This window comes from Cebidichthys violaceus, unplaced genomic scaffold (genome assembly GCF_023349555.1).
Source record: "Cebidichthys violaceus isolate CVI_PGR_0920_01 unplaced genomic scaffold, fCebVio1.0.p SCAF_13, whole genome shotgun sequence".
In the NCBI taxonomy this organism is placed as follows: domain Eukaryota; kingdom Metazoa; phylum Chordata; class Actinopteri; order Perciformes; family Stichaeidae; genus Cebidichthys; species Cebidichthys violaceus.
The window spans coordinates 11,161,965-11,184,048 of NW_027176296.1; the positions used below are offsets into that span (position 1 = coordinate 11,161,965).

General features: G+C 39.5%; 1 protein-coding gene across 3 annotated transcripts in view; it reads right to left on the reverse strand.

The window, feature by feature from the left end:
• Positions 1–22,084, reverse strand: part of nlgn1 (neuroligin 1) — a 429,789-nt gene that overhangs the window by 3,826 nt on the left and 403,879 nt on the right. For all 3 annotated transcript variants that reach the window (XM_068707744.1, XM_068707745.1, XM_068707743.1), the window contains 5 exons: positions 8,909–9,121; positions 5,114–5,380; positions 4,658–5,019; positions 3,212–3,372; positions 740–896 (listed from right to left, as the gene is read on the reverse strand). In XM_068707744.1, coding sequence (XP_068563845.1) covers positions 740–896; positions 3,212–3,372; positions 4,658–5,019; positions 5,114–5,380; positions 8,909–9,121 — 1,160 coding nt within the window. The remainder of the gene's footprint in view (positions 1–739; positions 897–3,211; positions 3,373–4,657; positions 5,020–5,113; positions 5,381–8,908; positions 9,122–22,084) is intronic.

Sequence of the window (22,084 nt, forward strand, 5' to 3'; positions counted from 1 at the left end):
ACATTTGTCCTGGTCCAGAGCAGGTTAGCTAAATAGCATAGACTGACATTGTAATCTATCATTATTAAAAGTTAGCCAGCGCTAAGATACCAGAAAATTGTATAATAACCCACATAGCTGGCTATCCACTTCAAATGTTATTATCTGATTAAATGGTTATCAGCCTTAAAGATATGGGTTAGAAGGGGCCTGCTTCGCCTTCTAGTAGATTCAGAAAGCTGTTATCATCAATTCACAGGTTGATCACGGATACGAATACAAGAAGTAGAATACGACCCTGACCCCAAGCGGCTGTAGTAATTATGATGGGAGCAAAGGAGGAAGTCAGGTGACACAGTGTAAAGAGCAACAACGTCTCTGAAGGGAGGAAGTCTGGGTAGATGGATGGTTCAAACAAATACAAGTCTTTCACCCAGAAAACCGCTGTTTGTGTCCCATGTAACTTAAGGAATGCATGTCACACGACATAACGTTACACGTACGTGAATTTAACAATGTCCTTATTTAAAACATGATCTCCTTAACCTAACCAAGTAGTTTTGTTTCAATTCACACAGTTAACTGTTTCGAACTGTGACTGTGTCACAGTCATGGTGCTGTTTGCACTTTATGAAGCATTAGAATGGTAGTGATAACAACAGATATCAGCCATTTAATGGGCTGGGCTGTGCAAAATCTGTGTATTTCATTCCAGGATGGCTATTAAAGCAGAAATGCATTTAGTGATATCTAACAGTACCTTGTTGGCACGGTAGTGCTCTTTGACCCGGGGCTTCAGTCCAATGTGTAAGTAAAGTTGATCTTTCTGGTTGTAGCGTGTCCATGCCACCTCTTCAAAACGATTGGGCTTGGTGTGGATGAACTTGGTGTCCTGGGGGACAGGCTGGTTTGGATCCCTGACAAAAAGAGTAATGGAGGACAGAGTTTCAAATGACAGAATTCACAGAGTGGCAAGATCTGCTGATGGTTTTATAGCAGATCAATGCACTCCCATGAAAGATGCGATCCTCTCCTCACCAATCAATTACAGATATGTCACCATGTAGCTGTCAACTTGAGGCACAGGTAAAACTATAGGTAAACTAAAGGTGGAGGTGAATTTTTGGGACTCTTCTGCTTATTAAAATGTTAATTCTGTCCTAAGTGTAGCTTCTCCCTCAGGCTAATCAGTGTAATTATGAAAATACTGGAAAGTAGTGCTGAGATGAACCCCCCCTAGGGTTCCTATTAATCAACAGTTTTTGAGATATCACACCTGATAAAATAAAAAAGGTCAAAATGGGTATTTTTGCTCACAGTTGATTAGTTTTCTAAAAATTCTGATTGGATGAAAAGGTCTTAAGATAGCTAACAACCTCAGAAGTGTCCCTCATTTTAAGTTTTATTCAAATGCAAAAAAAAAGTTTTTAAATGTTGGGTGTCTTGTTGAGAATGAAGCTATTTATATTTAATTCATACATAAAAAGAAGCCTCCAGCCAAGGAGTAAAGATGCCGTTAAACCATGCTGATAATTTCCATAAAGCATATGCTTCAGTGGTTGCAATAAACCAAACTAAGAAGTAGCTACTAAACTAATATTATATACCATCTACTTTTGGTAAACACACAAATGAACAGCACTGTAAATACAGGTCTGTAACCCCATATGAACTCTTATATTCAGAATATACTGAGGAGCTTACAGAGCACATTCCACAGGGGATCCTGTGCTAAAAAGACCCCCTCACACTTAATCTGAGTAGAACAGAGCCAGCCATGTGAGCTATGGAGGCCCATTCAGACCCACTGAGAGCCCCATTGTCTGAGAGTGGCATATGGAGCCAGCCAGACCTCATCAGGAACACGCTTAACCATTCAAATTGGCGGCATAAATCTCCCAGGTACCCGGCATTCCACGTCAATTTGGGGTTATATATGTAGATCATTAGGCCTTTCTCTTCCCCTCAGGCTACTGGGCAGTGCACAGAAAAAGCCAATGTCCCCACATTAAGCTCTCCAAAAACAATTACCGCCATGACTACATGCTCTAAGGCAGCGCGAGAAAGAAGGGGGGGAAAGGATTTTAATTTTGTCCCATCAAGAATGTCACTCCTCAGGCCACTACCATTAATTAAGAATGTATTTGAAGATATGTAGAGGCTATCTGCATAGAATACCAATTACACTGTACAGTCCATAAAACACAATAGCACAATTCACTACTCCTAGTCATCAAGTCTAGGTTAATATTGAGGAAACATAATCACAATGAAATGATCAATTAGTTCATGGTCTTGTAATGGTAATCGCATGTTGTCAAGTGCCGCAAGAGCTATTGCAGAACAATTGGCGACAAAAATAGTTTAAATAACCCTGTGGCAGACATTTATACAGCTATGTTATCCATGTGAACATGTGCTTGTAAATCAGGTTTCTGGACTGGACAGATGATTTGGAGAATACCTTGTTTCAGTCACTAGGCATTCACTGTGCATTACAGCCTGTTGGAGTTCATGCATCAGGTCAGTAATCAGACTCTGGCCTTATTGTGAAAACATTGCTTTCTTATTTGAACTGTAGTAGTGAGGGAAGGCGCTGTGTCAGTCCTGATTTTTTTTATTCAGACTTCGCTTTGTGACATGATCTCTATTTTCATCCAGCTGCTCTACTGTTATTGTCCCACTGACTGAAGTTTTTCTCATGCACATACATACTTGTATGAAGCTGATTAGAAACCTAGTTTCCCCTATACATTGCCAAAACATTGGCGAAATCTACCTGGGGAAACCAGATTTCTGTAATCTCCCACTCCGATCTAATCAACAATCCCAATTACAGAAACCGGCTTTCTCTTATCAATTATCTGGGTCACTTAAACTGGGTTTCTTGTTTATATGACATTTAAGAAACTTCGAAGAACGTGTAGCCCAGTTACTTAAGTGCATTTAAGTGCACTGATTGATTGAAATGAATCTCTGCTATTTTATGATAGCTTGAGAAAAAGATGAAGGTAGCTAATGCAACATTATCAAACATGAACTAGTACAAAGGACAAATGCTGGATGTAAGTATAACAGAGTTTGAGCTGCAGCCACTTCAGTTCATCACTTCATGCGTAAACCTAGACCTACATCTGACCTCAATTAACAGGCTTTGACAGAGTTAACGGGATAACACATAGAAAGTGAATTGTATCAGCCCTCAGGAGCCACGTTTGTAGTGTCATCTTACCCTGTTTTGGCAAAGTTTGTCCAGTAGGTCATGACCACGGCACTGAGCATCACGTCATTCTTGGAGAAGTTGCAGGGGAAAAGCTCTGTTGGACCAATCATCGGTAGCCCAAACACATATGGGATCTCATCTCCATGTGCTGCGTCTGCCCACGGTGGGACCTAATGAGCAGCAGAGGAATCAAATCAGATCAGTATTATTACATTTATGTGACATAGACAGGACACTGAAAGGCATTCTTTTTTTCACAGAGTGGGTATTGTGACCATAGACAGAGACACAGACAGATCAACGTAGCTGGAAAAATACAATACATTTTGAGAGAGGAAATGAGATACGTTTTTAATATTATTTTGCCTACCATATCAGGCCCATTATTCATTGTATTACTGAGAGAGAAATTGGGAAAAGTTGAAATACATGTTATGCGCTGTAGCCTGTCGAATGAAGAACATGCCAAAAGAAAATATGTGAGTTTAATCCCCACTCCTTACTTTATTTCAGGACTACTTAACTAGTCATTGTAGCTTTGTATAAGCAAAACACTAAATATGCAGTTATACAAGTACAACTAAGAGTAAAGACTAAGGAAGCCCAATTTAGTCAGTTACAATTATGTAATTGGAATAAGATCAGACCTTCTTCTGTGCCATTATGTGCTGTACCTATTTACTGTCTAGTAAGCTGCCTTCATGTCACGAAGCAATTAAGTTCTGTGCTCCAAAATAATCAGAAGCAGATTTCTACACAAATCTGACACAAAGAAGCCTCTTCTATAACTTTGTGTGGACGTGGCTATAGGCAGTCTGCTTTTCAATGATGGTTTCACTGTATTACAGTAATTGTAGTGTGTTCAAGCTGAGGAAAATGCAAATTTCAGAGGTGGTGCAAAAGTCAATAGTAGGATGCAATTGGAAACAAAAGGATGCTGGTTTGCTTCACATGGTGTAAACTGAGGCAAAGACATGCCCGCATGAAGTGACTATATTTTAACTTCAGAGTCAACTGGTGTGGAGAAAAAACTGGATGAACTAGATTTCCTGGTAAATTATGAGATCAGTGCACAGTCTGAGCAGGAAAACACACATAAACTGTCTTTCCTTTCTGTTTAATTTAAAGGTGCTGAATCCCAAATTCAGAGTACATCTATAATTGAGAGATGCATTTTAACAGTTCAAACAACGGAAACAGTGTTGAATGGTGGGGAATCAGAGGTTGGGTGCTACCGTTACGCAATGACGTATGAGTCCTTGAGATGTAAAATGCTGCAATTACCAGTAGTACATGAATCTTACTACTCATAATATCAGTTTGGTCTTAGATTATGGATTTGTATGGTTTTGTTTGTGAGCAGTAAATGAAAGCTTTACCCAAGGAGATGAGGAACAAGCCAGCAATATTTTGAGGCTTTTATCATATTATTGACAATCCATTAAGTAGACCCACCTGTTCTGTCTGACAGTGGTGGTAGAAGGCATAGAAGTATGTCGGTGACCCAAAGCTGGAGTGCAGGTCAGCTGTGGCGACAGCCGGTGCCACCCATTGGTGATCGGTGAAAAGGGCCAGAAGTGTTTTCCGGCGTGTCTCTGGGTTGTGCCTGTCAGCCCAGTCTGTGTACATGAACTTGATGGTCTCTCGGAGGATGTCTTTCCCCTCTGGGTAGCCATACAGGTCATCCACAAAGCTGGACACGGCGTAGTCAAAGTCGTTAGCCTGAACTCCATTTTCATTGTCCACAATAAGCTCCACGAACTTAAGGCCCTCGCCCTGGTTAACTCCCAGCATGATGTCGTAGTTGAGGAACTCGCCTTGAAAGAGATGGTGCAGAATGGTTGTTAACAGTACAAATAAGGTAAGCACATTGTTAGAAATCGCTATCTCTTAAGCAAAGTGAATTGATACCTTGCTCCATGAGTATCTGAGGGTCATCAGGTATAACATCTCCATCAATAACAGGTCCAAAGGCAATGTGGTAGCGGGCTGGCTGGATGTCTTGATCCACCAGCTCCTTGTAATGCTTCCGCTGGAGGCACCCCACCAACTCCACAGTGTCCTCCAAGTTACAGCCCACCTTACGGGCCAGCATCCGGGCATACTTGGCTGGCTGAAAACTGACAGCCCAGCTGGACAGAGCTGTGCCGCTCTGGGCAATGGCCCTCTGGAACAGTCCTGGAGACAAAAACAACAGAGCAGGAAACAAAGCAACATATTGAAATTCTGGAATCTTTGCTATATACAGTATATAAATAAGTAACATACAACTTGAGGATATCAGGTAGGCGTCGAGATGAAGTAAAGTTGAAGTGAAGTATTAGGATTAAAAATAACTTCCTTTAGAGGCAAGGTGCTAGAAATATTCATCTTACCTTGATAAACTTAATAAGGTTTATGTCACACACATCAGTTTCTGAAACGTCTGCTTGGTTGAAAGGTAAGGCTGATGATATTCTATATGAGTTTCATCGATGAGCCACACTATTGCACTGGGTGACATGTTCAAGATTCAAGATTTCAAGAATCAGGGTTAACTTCACCGTCATTCATACTATTCACTGGGAAAGTGCACAGCAGAACGAAAGACGATTGCATCCGGCTCACAGGTTTAATAAACAAAGCTAATTCCATCATTCGGTAGCCTTAGCTTGAAGAGGCTTATAAAGCATCTGTCACTAAAAAAAAAAAGCATGTACATTTCTCTCAGAAAATGAAAAAACAACATGGTAAAGCTTGTTATTAACCTGAGTGCATTGCTTTGTTGTTTCACTTATATTTACTTTTGACAAAGACAAATGAAAACTTCTGATATTAAACCCTAGATATATCCATGCACATAACTTCTAGCTTATCAGACTTTAAAAAACAGGATGAAGTAACTTCCCACTGTCTGTTGTACAGTTCTATAATCACATCATTTCCCTACAAATTTTGTGGGTCTGTTATGCATAAAAAAATACTTCTATCAGCCCGGTCCATAGATAGATAGATAGATTCTTTATGTGTCCCTGTTGGGAAATTGGTTTGCACCACAATCACAATAATGAAGAATCACAGTAATGAAGAAGGTACATGTCAAAAAGACAACACATCTAATTTTGAATAACCAGTTCAGTCTTCAGTCAAACTCTTTAAAACAACTGTCAAATATACAGCCAGTACAGTTTACATGATAACTTTGTAGTAATATGTCTTTTGGACCTGTTGAATCTCTATGTTACTGCATCAAACACATGAATGACTGGATGCAGATACGATTGAGATAATTGTCTTTGAACCACAGAAAGAAAGACCGAAGGTTGGCTCTCACCTTAACTTCCTGTCTCTCATGAATAAGAATCAAGCCAGAAGTCTTGGTGTTACCCTGGACTCTGGATATAAAGTTGCAATAGCTGCTACAATAACAGGTGATATTAGAAAAGCCATGGCTGACCACATTCATGTCAAAGCTAGTAACTTTGCTATATTATGTGTAATGGCTTAAAACATATCTTTTTAGCTTAGCTTTTAAGTAGCCTACATTTAAACTGGATGGTGAGGCTTTGTCCCTATCTTTTCTATATCTTGCCTTTACTTTTTAATTGTTAATGTTTTATTCATATGTGTATTATTCTGTAAAGCACTTTGAATTGCCCCACTTATGAAATGTGCCATAGAAATAAAGCTGCCTCGCCCTGCCTTGCCTAGTCAGCGGGCAGAAAACATGCAAGATATAGGTTGCTAGTGGCAGTGCAAATTACATTTGCCCCAGTCGGTCACGAGACCCTCACCTCTCAGGTCATACCAAATTTGTTTAAATACGCTAAAAATAGTTCCAAACAAATGTACCTCCTGTTTGAGTGATATTGTGTAAATACTACAGTGCTCGGCTGTTTTAGGAAATTACTAAGCCTTTTTTTAAGAATAGAAATTTCTGTCCCATTTTTAAATCTTCCCAGTGAGTCAGTGAGTTTGGTGCCGAGAGCCACAGATGGGTTAGGAAAATCAGAAAGTTCTGAGAAAAGGATGAACACATTGTTGGTTTTGATGCTGAAGAATAACACTAGCCTTATTCTTTAAATGACCTAAAGTCTTAAGGAGTTTACATTTCTTTCCATGTGCTTTATAAGATTCAAAACATTTTTCCCCTTTATGTAATGTTGTACCTGATTATTTACATGAAGTAGCATTCATTTGAATATTACCTAGATATATTTTTTTAAATCAAATTTTTTAACGTAAAATTGAGTGCGTCTTTAAAACAAGATTATGACCTGTCCAATCGCCTCCTCGTAGTCATGGTGCATTTACACCAAGCAAGCTTGGAGCAGTTTATATATTATACTTTTAGGAGTGTTTCGTCTTGTCTAGTAGTTTGCTTGACCAGGTGAAAACAACACTCTTTGAATTTATCTCATTATCACAGTTGGGTGTTGTAGTTATAGTTAAAAGCAGAGTTGATAATATTGAGAAACAAGCAAGAGTATGCTAGATAGATGAAAGTAGCTAGCAGTACTAGCTCCAAAAATTGCTCAATCTAGCAAGAAAGTTGACAAGTCGGCAACACATCCCTTCAGGACTCCCTCACCCAAAATTATCATTATCAACATTAACAACCAACATAGCTATAGTTAGTACTCACAGCTGTCAAGCTATGAGCTTGTGGAAGACTCTGGTGACAAGCAATTTTTTTTTTTGTCACAGCAATTATAGTCATTGATTGCTCTCAGGATGTAATGACGATTTCAATAAACATATCAAAAATGTTGCTGCAAAAGATTACCAAACCTACTTTTAAATGCAGGAAAAGCAGCTCATGTATGCAAATAAAACACACTCAATTATACATTAAGAACCCAAAACCTGCCGTCGGGATAGAAACGCATGTTTTCCAAAAAACAATTGCCAAAACTACACCATTTATCATAAACAGAAGCTGGTCCTTGAACACATCATGTGTGACGAGCGCTTCCAGAAAACGCAACCAAAACTAAGCTTAAAATTGTGATATTTCATAAAAAATATTTTCAATATTCTACAAGTAGAAGTTTGCCCCAAATAATCCGTTTACTCTCAACAGATCATATAAAAAACATTAAATTCTGCACTCCTCAGCGCAACTAGGAAGCTATGATTGATTCGGTGAGACTAACAGTCACGTGACAAGAATTCAGTGAATGAATGGCAGGCTGCTGAACACAGAGCAGAGAGGAGGAGAGGAGAAGCTGTAAGTAGAGGTAGTAAAAATGTGAATAACTCAATATATAAAGCACGTAGAACGTCCATTTCATCAACACTGTAACACCTGTGTCAACTTGGAAAAATGTTGGATATATAGATTCCATTATTTTATACATTTTTGTAAATATATTATCAAAGAAATTCAACTTGTGTGTTTTTCTTTTTTCATGATTTATGGCATTGTTATACTGCACAACAGACATGTTTGACTTCTCTCTACTTCTAGCCACGATTGTGCTATTTCCATAGAGGTGCAGGACTTATATAATAACAATATTATATTATAATATTGCAGTCAAAATCAAGGCCGAGAGAAAAATGTGACAGAAGCAAAAAACACCCCAATACTAAATTGTGTTGGGTTTCCTCTGCACCAAGCACTCACCAGGTCACACACTACTGAGGTGCACATACAGTACTGCGTGCATACTTGTATATTCATGAAGGTCCCACGTGAACTCCTCGGTGACTCAGGATCTTTACCTTTGGTGGAGTTGCTCCAGCGGTTGCCCTCGGAGTAGTGAGACAGCGTGAGCAGGTTGACACAGGAAGCCCCAGCGCCAGAGCCAAACACAGTGATACGTAACGGGTCGCCGCCGAATGCAGCAATGTTCTCACTGGTCCAACGCAGAGCCTGGATCAGGTCCAGCAAGCCATAATTCCCTTTGGCGGCCTGGTCCCCTGTACTCAGGAATCCTGCACGAAAGGACAAAGAACGAAAGACGAAAGATGTTAGTTGTAGCCTTCTTTTCATTTTGCTATTAGTGTCGTAAGCAGAAGTGTTCAGTAGCAATAATGATCATTTCACCCAACTAACAAGTGACATAAATGTATAAAAGAGATTTAATGGCAATATCATGTACACCATTTACTTTTTCGATGGTTTTTCATTACTGAAAGGAAGAGAGGTTGTAACGGTGCTACCCAAACGTCTCAAATGAACATATGATTGCTATAAGATTCCTGTAAGAAGCCCTACACATGTTGACATAGAAGTTCACAGCCAATACATTATTCATTGGTGAAATAAACATACAAAAGAAAAGCTTTTACAAGTAAACTTTGCTCTTCAAAAAGTAAAATGTCTCTACAATTTATTTTTTGTGAAAAAGACAAGTGATGAAGAGTGACAAGAGGACAGGAGGACAGGACAGAGGAGGGGAGTTGATGATGGTCATTAGACTTAAGTACGTTTTCTGTTCTGTAAGAGCATCAGACCATAATCCATAACTATGTATCTATGCAATTAGCAAAAGCAGTACCCTGCGAGTTGTTCATCTTGCCTCTACATTGTCACCACGAGGCCATCATGGATAGATGAGAGGGAAGAAGACATGATTTCAAATAGATATGACAAATCATTCTCACTGCTAACCCATCAAATATGGACACTTGGTCAGTGTCTGATACCGACGCACTGAGGCACTCTTTAGTGTCTGTATTGCTTTCAACTAACTCCAATGTGAACCCATCTTCTGACGACATGGATCATTAGACGCTCAGAGAAACTGATGGAGTACGAAGATATAAAAAGTCTGCTTTGTGAGGAGGTAGGGATAGTTTTGTTGCGTAAGTAAACCTCAAAACAAAATAACCCTTTGTCCAAAACTCACACTAGAGGGGAACCTAGAGGGTCATAGTTTGAAGCGTAGGGCAAGTTGGGAATGAGATTCAGATAAAAATGTGAAATCATTTGAGGAACTTTTATTTTTCTCATTTAGGAAAAAAAAATACATTCATAGTTTACAGTTATAAATCCATTTTTCCATCCATAATAATAATCCATATCCATAATTTATCCATTATAAAATGAAAAACATGAACACCATCAGGGAGACAACAGTTTAACTATATATATATATATTTTTTTACTTATTTCAAAAATCTACTTTTTAGAACATCCAAGCATAACTGCCAGTAGATGACGAGGCATAGTTCTCCTTTTGTACAAGGAAAATCAACAAGCCTGGCTGTTTAATAATTTGCTGCAATAAAACAAGAGTTATTGCCCTGTAGGGCCACTTAAAGTATGGATACGCTAAATATAACACTGACAGGCTCATTTTGGAGAGAGACGTGTCTAAATCTATGATCCAACCTCAAATAGAACTTACAGAGGGATGATAACACAAGTCATGTGCCACAAAAAAGCTCTTTGCTTTTTTCAGACCAAAACGGATTTGTTTTCTCGAAGCAAAGACATAAAGAATTGTATGAATGTACTGCAGAAAATTTCTAACTTCTAAAATCCTCTAAATTGGCCAAAACAAATCAGATGTTGTAAGTTAGTTCATTTTCTATTTTCAGAGAGAAAAACATGTTAGCATGAAGTGATGAAGAATCTTTAGCATCTATCCATGACATATAACCGTGTATGATTACAGTTCAACCCTACCAGTTTTGACTTGAGGTTTTTTTAACGCGTATAAAGAAAGTACAGTCAGTATGGAAGGTCAGAGTTGAACAGATGTTTACAGTTTGGTAATTATTTGGCATTCATCCCAGTTTTATCTTTCAAATAAGTCTGGCTAACCTTGGGATTAAAAACCGGTCACACTTGTGCTTCTCAGTGTGTTCCCAGACCTGAGCAATGAACACAGCGAGCACAATTTAGAAATCAACCGTAAACTACAAAAATAAGACCCGAGTTCTGATAAACGGGTCTAAACTGCAACTTAATGCAACAAGTAATAATAATACAAATAATCATACATGCTTTAAATGTATGGCCTTTTTTCTGGGCTGATGTAATACATTAGCATGCATTACATGTAATTCTATATGCAAGTCCTTCCTCTCCATCCCAGCATCAGTCTTACACTACCCCCACCTCCATCGACACCTCCATCTATTTCCCCTGTCCAGTTAAACCTCTCAGGTACTCCTGCTCAATGCGGTTGCATAAAGATCCAGTGCCGGCGAGATCTGCATGTTCTAATGAGACAAGGCACCTCAAGTGTACCCACAGGAGAGCTCTGCTCTTTTAGAGCAATTTCATGTCCACCACTGCCACCATCACCACCTACTTCTCCCTCTGATTTCCATGTTAAAAGCTCCATTACCTGCTACAGGGGTCCAGGGAGTACCCCACACTCAGCCGCTAACCCCACCCGTGAACCTTCCCCCTCACATATTTCCTCGCCCGTCCTCTTTCATGTTCTTGCTCTCACAGTCGCCCCACTCCGTGGCTAAGTGGAGAGCTCATAAACCAGTGTCAGTCAACACTACAGTTCATTTCCACAGGGATGCATTCAGGCCACATGTATAGACACCTGGAGTAGTGCCTCGGAGGGAGGACATGCTCCTGTAATTCCAGAGAGGAATGATGTCACCACTGCTCTGTGAAGAAACCTGTATGGTGAGCCCCCATTCTACACATATTTTACATTGAAAGAGCATATCATATCTTTTAAATTCATATACATTCATATTTCACACTAATATAGATCAATATGACTGATGTTTTTATGCGTGATAGCACATTAATTGTGATTATAGTAACCATAATGCATATATTATGTTTCAAATGCTCATAATTGCTAATCCTTTGAATGGTACTGAAAGGTCGACTCCATCTGCGTTGTTTTCTTGTGTGTTCAAATGGGAACGCCCACTCAGCCACCCACGCACTTTGCCGTTAGCAAAAAGCAGTGACATAGGCTAATCACTAGGGTTACGGATAATGTGAACGCTAGCACTGAGACATCGTTAGCTGTGCTAAGTTTGGAAATAACTGAAAGGCTGAGTTTTGATTTTTTTATGTGGGTTATCATCAGTCAAAATGACACTTTTTGTCAGTGGTGCCTTGTGGATTTGAAGAGAGTGATATAACGGTTTCAGTTCCCTGCCAGAAAGGGCTGTCTGACAGCAAGATACATAGAATGTATCCCCCACAAAAAAATATCAATATCAGTTTGTGTAGGTTATATTTAGAATATTTTTACCGCTTTACTTCTGTCAGACAGCCCTTTCTGACGGGAAACTGTAGCTGTAATAAAGCTAAAAAGCAAAACTATTTAAAATACACCTTAAAATAAAGGACCAGCCCTTTTAATGTTAACAATAAATGCTGCTTATTCATTTAAAAGTATGCCAAATCTATATACAGGACACACACACACACACACACACACACACACACACACACACACACACACACACACACACACACACACACACACCTACACACACAAATATGCAGAAGTGTATGTATTCTCTCAGATTCTCTCTGATGTCATCAGTTTACAGTCTCACTCTACATAAGCACTCTGAGGTGCTTCACATACATATATGCACTACTTCATACAGTTTATGTAGACTCCCTCACAAACAAATATAGTACATTTACATTGACACATACACACACACACACACACACACACACACACACACACACACACACACACACACACACACACACACACATCTCACTGACAGCCGCTGACGGGCACGTCCCCCGCCCGACTGTTTAATTGAGTTCATTCCTCTTTCTATTCCCTTTCCACTGGCTTATTTATTTATTTGTGTTCTTCTTGATCAAAGCCTAATCGTGTGGAAGCAACGGCAGCCATCTACAAGAACGATTTTAATTGATTCAATTTAGCTGCAGTGCAGGGATGGGCTGGCAATCACAAAGAGCGAGGCAGGGAGAATGATTAGTTTCCCAAACAGTGGTAGGGCAGCAGGGCAGTGTGTGTCCACACACACACACACACACACACACACACACACACACACACACACACACACAGATGCAAACAAAGCACATTGAATGTTTGATTTGGAATATCTGAAGACTTCACACTGACATTTTTTTCTAATTTCAGTCTTATCTTAATTCTGATTTGAACATTAAAACCGCTGAACCAACAAATTAATGAATGAAACATTGTACCACTAAAAAGGCCAGTTTGGAGGATTTCCTTCATATTTTGTATTCTTGCGAGGACATTTAGTCCTCAAGGAAACACATGGATGGACACACACACACACACACACACACACACACACACACACACACACACATACAAAAGCACAGGAGCAGTGGCTGGCATTGCTCAAACCAAAGAGAAGCTGCAGTTCTGAGGCGGTTGGCTCTCTCACTACAGTTCCCGGGTACTGCTCTGCTCTGTTAGCCTTGGTAATGCAGCAGTATAGAAGAGATGATTTACACATTTGCTGCCACTTGGCTCTTACAGTAACAGTGGGTAGATGTGGTAGTAAAGCTGCCTTAAATGATAAGATACTGCCTACATGCAGCTACTGCTGACATTCGCTCCCATGTGAAGCACTTTATACCTGAACCGCTCTACACCCAAAAGTAATTTGTTGTTGGCTCCATAATGAAGACCACCTCATAATGATACACAGACATCATATATAGCACCCCATTGTTTCATAGTTATGATTACCACACAGGTATCCAAAAGAACAGTATGCCTAGACAAAACAAGTTCATTCAAAAGTTCATTCAAAAGCACAGAGAGAGCGGCTTCATTACTCCTGATTCACTGATATAATATGTGTCAGGAAGAGATGAATGAGGACCATGCTCCAGGTACTGTTTTCATTTTTTTTAAGGCCTGTGAGTGTTTGAATGTCCTCCTTAGGACCAAGTTAGAATAAATACATTGATGTAAGACAACAGAGAGTGACCAGAGCAGGCTGTTGTTCACATCAACGTGCTCTGTTGTACTACCTAAGGATATGTTGCTTTGAAGAAAAACTATTCCTGTAGACACACTGTACATTGAGTGTAAACTCATAGATGAACCACGTTCTCTTCAGATTTGTAGATGCATTTGACTGAGAAGAAGATTGTGTGATATTAACACTGCAGCAAAGCATTTAAGATTGTTAATTGCATTTCTTCAGCTTCTACTCTGATTAATAAATTATATTGTGCTCTTTAATACACAAGAATATTAGGACCGGGCATAAGGGAAAGAAAATGAGAGGGGAAGCATAAAATCAAAATGTCTTTTAGTATTAATAGATGAAATGTTGACAGTGAAGATGAAATAGTATTTTGAGAATTAAGTCAAAATAGAATTAGTGGAAGCATTAGTGGAAGTCGAAATGTTGAGAATAAAGTTGAAATACAACTTTTAGAATCAAGTTGAAATGTTGAGTATGAAGTTAAATTATTGAAAAAAAAGTCAAAAGGTTTGGTTGAAAAGTTCAGAAATCCATTTTCAGAATAAAGATCAATTTACTGCAAATTAAACTTTATTGTTGGGATTTCAACTTCATTCTTGAAATGCAAGACGTAAAAGGCAAAGAAAAGAAAAAACAAATTTATAGAGATTATATATTTTTTTAATCAATTTACAAAATGCATTACATAGGCCACTGTCTCCAGCTTTTGAACCCTAGTCGATCCTGGAGAGCTACATCTTCTCAACAGGCCAGAACTTTATGCAGCATGATTTTCTTGGTTTGATTGTTTATGGACCACTTTGAGGAGGAGGCAATGACTGATGAGACAACAAATGAACATTAAAATAAAAAGAACAAAAGACACTGAACAGGAACAGAATAAATAAGTTCAAGCTAAATCCAATAATAGAATGAAAAGAAACTTGACTGTCAATGTTTCAAAGGATCAAAATCTTCAATGTTTTTTATCAGCCTTTCAGCTCCTATGAGGCCTGGCACGCTCCATTTCCCTCCCCAGCGTAGGATAGATCATACATGTCTATGTCTAAGGTTTGGCTAAAAGCCACCGTCCGTGATCACGGAGATGGCGATACGCCAGCTCGGCATCTAAGCTCCCCGGGATGACAATATTAAGGTGAACCCTGCTCCAGGAATCCAGCTTTCATCCCCACTATCTCTGTCCAACCAGAGAGAGACCTCTGGACGACCAGAAAGACGGGACTTTTCTATAGTTCTTTCTCTGCACACATTTATTTCTCACTTTCATGGTCTGTATATCATAATCCTCTCTCTGTTCTCTCTGTCTCTCTTTCACTATCTGTCCTTTTGCCTCTCAAGACAGAACAGCAGAAGAAAATGGAAGGGAGGAGAAACACCATCACTGAAGCAGGTAAACTGTAGCAGCGGTGAAATGGAAAGCAAATTCAGACAGACAAATGAAGGGGAAGTTAGAGTGGAAGATAAAAAGGAGTTTGCAGCTAGATAAACAAGCAGACAGGGAAAAACAGTGAAGCTGGAGGAGACAAAGACAGGGAGAGGAAACAAGAGCAAGCGACTGAAAGAAAAGACTTAATGATGGCTGTAATGTGTTCCAAATGATGAATGACTTATGGAGATTTCCTCCTGTTTCAGTCCCGTAGACAAATGTCCGAGGTGGCAGTGTTAAAGTGCGCATCGATCTGAATACAAATTCAGTAGATGATTAAATTATGACTTAATGTTCCCCCAAAGAATATGGGTGATAATAAAATATATAGGGGGGCAGTGGAATTCAGCTGTGTTACCTTTCAAGTCGATATGGAGAACAACATTGCTTATTCACACAAACAGCAGTTACAGGGCAACATTATTGTTCATTTGGAGTCGTGATTCTGGCCACCTGATGAATGTGAGTCCAACAGTCACACTGTCTCCTGAGGGAAATAGTCGCTAACTGTGTCTGTCTGGTGTTTGGTGCTGAGCAGGTTTTTAGTGCTGTCTGCTCTGGCCGAAAAAGAAAAGAAAAATGGAACAGCATAGGATACTGTTTCAAAATCAAAGACTGCATTCACTAATCAGAGGGCTGAATATATGTTGATCATATGAAGGATTCTCTGTCAAAATATCTCTCGCTCTCTCTCTCTCTCTCGGTCTTTGTCTGTCTGCCTCGCTCTGTCTTTGTCTCTCTCTCTCTCTCGCTCTCTCTCTCATTCTCTCTCTGTCTCTGTCTTTGTCTGAATCTCTCTCTCTCTGTCTCTCTCTCGCTCTGTCTTTGTCTGTCTCTCTCTCGCTCTGTCTTTGTCTGTCTCTCTGTCTCTCGCTCTCTCTCTGTCTTTGTCTGTCTCTCTGTCTTTCGCTCTCTCTCTGTCTTTGTCTGTCTGTCTGTCTCTCTCTCTCTCTCTCTCCCCGTATAGCCACGAAAAGCAGGCTAAGAAACCAAAAGAAGTGACATGTTCTGACTGCCTATCGATCTCAAATGCTCAGTGGGAATCAGTGGGAGTGGGTGTGATGGTGACCAGTATTTTGGCAGTTTTGAGACAAAAACACAGATGTAATTCAGGCTTTCGCGCTTCCGCGGTCTTTGTGTGATATTTAATATAAAAGACTATGAGCTCATGACCTCACTATCTACAGAACACTCCTCACACTCTTTCCTTCCCTATAGTCTGTGGTTATATGCATAAAACAAATGGTGCAACAGCAGCTCCAAATATTTACAGTGCCTCAGCAGCACTCCATCTATATGTGCTCCCTCCATACAACAGCCCTGAAGACAACGGCACGCCAAGGGCAACCAGCTGGGGAATATGCTGATGAGGCACAACGCATTTCTCACCGGAAATAATGAACACGGAGCTACAGGATATTCAGTCATGCAACCTTTGTTAAGACAGCAGTGGGGACAAACACAGAGCAAACTCCCGTTTTCAGGTGTGCCCTGTTTTCCTGGTGACATGAAGAAATTATATATATGTGACCGATAGATGTAAAGTGATGTATAGTATTTTTGTTTTTCAAGAAAAGGCACAGTTATATGTTATATTATGCAACACAAATGAAAGTGTCTTAAATATAATATCTTAACTGTTTTCAAACTGAAAAACAGAGCTGTGTTTCAATGCTTGACTGTACAAATAGTTGCACTGCACTTTTGGCTACACAACAGTCCGTCATGTCACAGCAGAGCGTTTAACACTTGGTCCAGGTGTGCTTCGTTAAAGTTCCCATGAAAAGGCTATTTGACTCATATTCATGTGTGTTTCCTAACACACATGAGCTAGGCCCTCCTCATTTCAGATTGACAGTAGCTACTAGCTCCACAGGGAGACTTCTCGCCACCACTATCACTTACCTCATCGGTTTTTACAGACGATTCTGACAGGAGAACATATCACCATTCACCTTCAACCCAATAAAGAAAAACACACTGTTTTTAAATTCAGAGACTGCCAGATGAATGTGTCTAGAGAAGAGACACATGCATACACTCAACTGAAAAGGTAAAATGTCTGAATCATTTTGTCTTTTCAAAACACAAACCGATGCATTCACGAAGACAGCCGACTTGCATTTATTGTGTGCGAGTCTAATCGTCTGCATTTGCATTTGAAAGGCTACTTATCTTCAGTAAGTAAACCGACGCCACAGAAGTTAAATGTCCATTTAAATAATACAACCAGAGAGAAAGAGATAAGGCCCCATGGACCCTGTGTGTGTGTGTGTGTGTGTGTGTGTGTGTGTGTGTGTGTGTGTGTGTGTGTGTGTGTGTGTGTGTGTGTGTGTGTGCGTGCGTGCGTGCGTGCGTGCGTGCGTGCGTGCGTGTGCATGTGTGATTAGGGTATTTATTAAGGCGATCAGATAGTCAGCATTCAAACTCTACCAATATAATATTTGACGGTGGGTGATGAAATAAACTGGTGGCAGTGTTCTGTGTGCTACTAAGAAAATCATCATGTCTAATATTACAGAATATATAAAGATAGAACAGATCAAAGTCAAGCCAAACACAAATATGGTGCTGGTTAACATGGCATTTAACAGAGTAAGTCAGGGGTGTCTGTGACTGTAAATATTCTGTATGTCGCACAGCATTTACTAAGACATACACTGTGGGCATCAGCTAATTTTCCATCACCAATATGGAACAACACCGCAGTGTTTAACCATCCATCTTTCCATCCATCTATCCATCCATCCATCCATCCGTCCATTCATCCTCCCATCACTTTCCATCTACCATCTCTGCTTCCTTGTCTATCAAATCTCCCCTCCTCCCCTCCCCTCCCCTCCCCTCCCCTGCTCCCCCCCGGTGCAAATCAAATTACACTGTCAACTTCAAAAATGAAATGAGCCGCCGTTCATGTTTCTTGTCCTGCACAAACACAAACATGTGTTAATTTGTGTCGCTGCCCTAACAGATTTGCCTGTTAGGGCAAGCTGGTATAGATTACCTCCCTCTGCCGGGTTGAAGGCAGTGAGGGAGTGGGGAGGATTTCTCTGTGTGGGTGTGAATGTGATTAAACTGTTACTCAAGCTATTCCAGCCTTGTGGAGTGAATACAGAATATTCTGTAATTAAGAAAATGCAAAAAATTATTAAGCCTTATTGACTGCCACTATATTGTGTTTTGCTTCAGAATGCAATGCAACCGAAATGTCAGTAAACAATAAATGGTAGACTAACCAATCAAACTACTTGACAAGTGAACAAATGATTAAATGATGAAGAAAGAAGCAAAATAGAGTCATGTGCTTTGTTAAATATGTTTTTTTACATACATACGTTAATAACAAAGTGTAAGATAATTGAGCAACTGTGAGTTGGAAATTAGGGTGTTGCCAACTTAGTCTTAATTGAAATTCTCTAACTTTCGTAGCTTTAAGTTACCCATCAATAGGTTATGGGACAAATGCTGCAGTATAAAATATCTGCACACACTAACTAGAAGGTTCTTCTTTATCAGGAACGTTTGTCAGAGGTATACTTAGTAAAGCACTTCCAAGGGTTGCAGTACAAGAGTCAGATTTAAATGAGACCTGATGCAACAGAGGCCAAGATATCCTAATTTCAGTCCTGAGTACGATTAAAGCTCCAACAACAATGGATCCTACGCTTCCCATAATGCAACAAGACTCTCCCTGCCTGGTTACGGCCCACATCAAAATTCCACTCGCCTAGCTTTTAATGCACATATTCTATTATGAAACGTCATGTTTCTTCCTTGTCTTGAGTTTCTCCAAAGCCATACATCTCTTTTCAGCTGCTAAGTAGTACTTCACGTGACAAGTAAAGTGATCTTTATGTGTGGAATATTGATAGACCCTCAGCTGTATGGGAGACCTTTGATGTAATGGTGTCATCCACTGCAAACACACAAACTTCAACTCCGTTTTTTCCATGACATTGTCTTTAAGTGGTCTTGGCACTTTTATTATAAATCACATATTCATATTTTTGCTGACCATTCTGCAAAGCATGTTGCATGTTTCTCATTGTTCCATAATTTCCATCTTCCATCCTTTTATTAAATATGGAATACGTTAGTTTTAGTTTTACATGGAGTTGAAACTTGCTTGAGATCTATGATCCATCACCATGAACATTGTGTCAGCTTTCAAACCGAGAGGAGACTGATCCCTCATTGTTGTTGTTGTTGTTTATATCTGCATGATTACTTTGAGAGTTGGGTAAGTTACAAGTCACCTGTAGAGATACTATGAGATTGGGTCTAACTGGCATATGGCCCTTCAAACATGGGAGGAGTCATGTATGTGTAATGCAGTTGTAATCGCAGGTTCAAATTGAAAAGTATCTTAATAATGATCACAATACAACAGTGTTACTTTGCTTAAAGATAATACAAAAAGAAGACACATGTAATGGACAACTGATTTACAGCAAATTTCTACCAGTTTTTTTTATAATGTAATAATGGCTTCCTGTAAGTGGAACAGGATAATACAAGCACAAAGTAAGCAATACCTACACAATATATTTTGGTAGGTTTTTTCTTGTTTGTAATAATGTCTTCTAATATAAGAAAAGTATAAGAGAGCGACAAAAGAGACAAAGCTGTGCAGGATGAGGGGAGGCGAGGCTGTGGTACTTCACTACAGGATGAGAGGGATGCACACTTCCACAGGAAGAAGAATACGGTGTGTGTGTGTGTGTGTGTGTGTGTGTGTGTGTGTGTGTGTGTGTGTGTGTGTGTGTGTCTTTGTTTATGCGTGCATGAATTTATTGTGTTCCGATGTGAATGGTTAAGCAGCTTCCTTTCTTAGCACAGCAAAATGATTAGCATGTAGGCAGGACTGCACCCCGGTGAGTGAGAGAAAACAGAGTGGCAAAAACCAAACAGAGAGACATTTTAGTGAGACGGCAGAGAGAGAGACAGAGGAGGAGAGAGAACGAGGAGTGTGAGAGGTAGATGACAATGTGAGAAAAGGAGTGTGGGAGGTGCTGAAAGAGGGGAAAAAAGGGAGGCAGGGAGGAAGAGGACACTCCAAATAGAAAGTGGCATTTCAGAAAAACATGCAGGAAGTGAAGTCAAAGATAGATAGACACATACTGTCCTTTAGATGGGTAATAAAATAAAGATGAAAGCGCAAAGATGGACAGCGATAGAGAGAATAAAAGAATAATGCAGCCATTTTAAGATCAAAAGGCTTTGGAGAGAACCACTATCATGTTTTCATATAAAACATTTGGTGAGGTACGATGAGACGTGTTTACTCCTTTAAATAGTTTTAATTTTGTAATAGAACCACTTTAGATAGATAGATAGATAGATAGATAGATAGATAGATAGATAGATACTAACTTTATTGATCCCGCGAGGGGAAATTATTTTGTTACAAGCAGCAATAGGTTACAGAGCAGCAATAGGTCACAGGTAAAAAATCTTAATATTATATAAAAAGAAAAAGAAAAATACACATGTCACAATATATACAGTTATAATAGTAGGACAGTAGTTTTAATATGTTTGTGTGACATGTTTGTGTGACATGTTACAATGTAGTGTAAAAGCAGTACAAGTAGTAAAGAGCCATTGAGTCAGAGAACTGACTCATTAATGTCAGCCACATGGGGTCCTTCTAAAATTTGCTAACATTAGCCTCCATAAGCCAATGGTCAAATAACGCTGTAGCAGCTAAATTCAACCCTGTCACCAGATTTTTTTGGGGGGGTAATTACGTTTCAAGCCATGGGAAACATGAATGTCGTCATTTCTGAAGTAAAAATACATTTCATACCAGCTTTCCAGAAACGCACAATGGCAAGTGGTAAACGCTGTGAAACGATTGGTTTGGTATAGGCAACAAAACTACTTGGTTAATGTTAGAAAAAACATCATGGTTTTTGTTGAAATAATAATGTAACAATGTAACCCAACAACTGTAACTAGCATGCATAAACAACAAGCGACCTTTGCAGACTTTCTTGCCTACAGTATGTACCAACAGTAACAATGTCACGTAAGAATTGTAAAGTCAACTTTTACTTTTGATTACTGATTACTGAAACAGCGGTCTCCTGGGTGACAGTCCTCTAGTCCTCACAGTCCACCACACATCCTACCAGCTCTTTGTGGAATGTATTGCTTGTTATATCTCTTATTGTACCACGAAACTTTTCAAAATGACGGTTGTTTGATATACTACCTTACTTGCTCTGACCAAATGTAAAAAAAAGTCCACATTCAACTCATTCTTGGTTTGCAGAAACATACAATGCCAACATTGAATTAAACAAGGGTCAATTCAATTCATAAGGAACTTTTATTCCCACATGGTTTGGTCTGTTGGCTACAGCTTTAATGTGTGTACTTGTAATTGAAAAAAAAAAAAAGTTTTGATTAGTTTCTGCTTATCATACTGCTAATAACACATCAATACAATGGAAAATCCCTCAGGGAGATGGGTTACAGCTATCCAGAGCTGGCAACAAGTACAAAACCAACAATGAATAAACAAAAAGAATCATGTGGGAGCCTTGTAATTGTATAAAAAACGAAGGTAC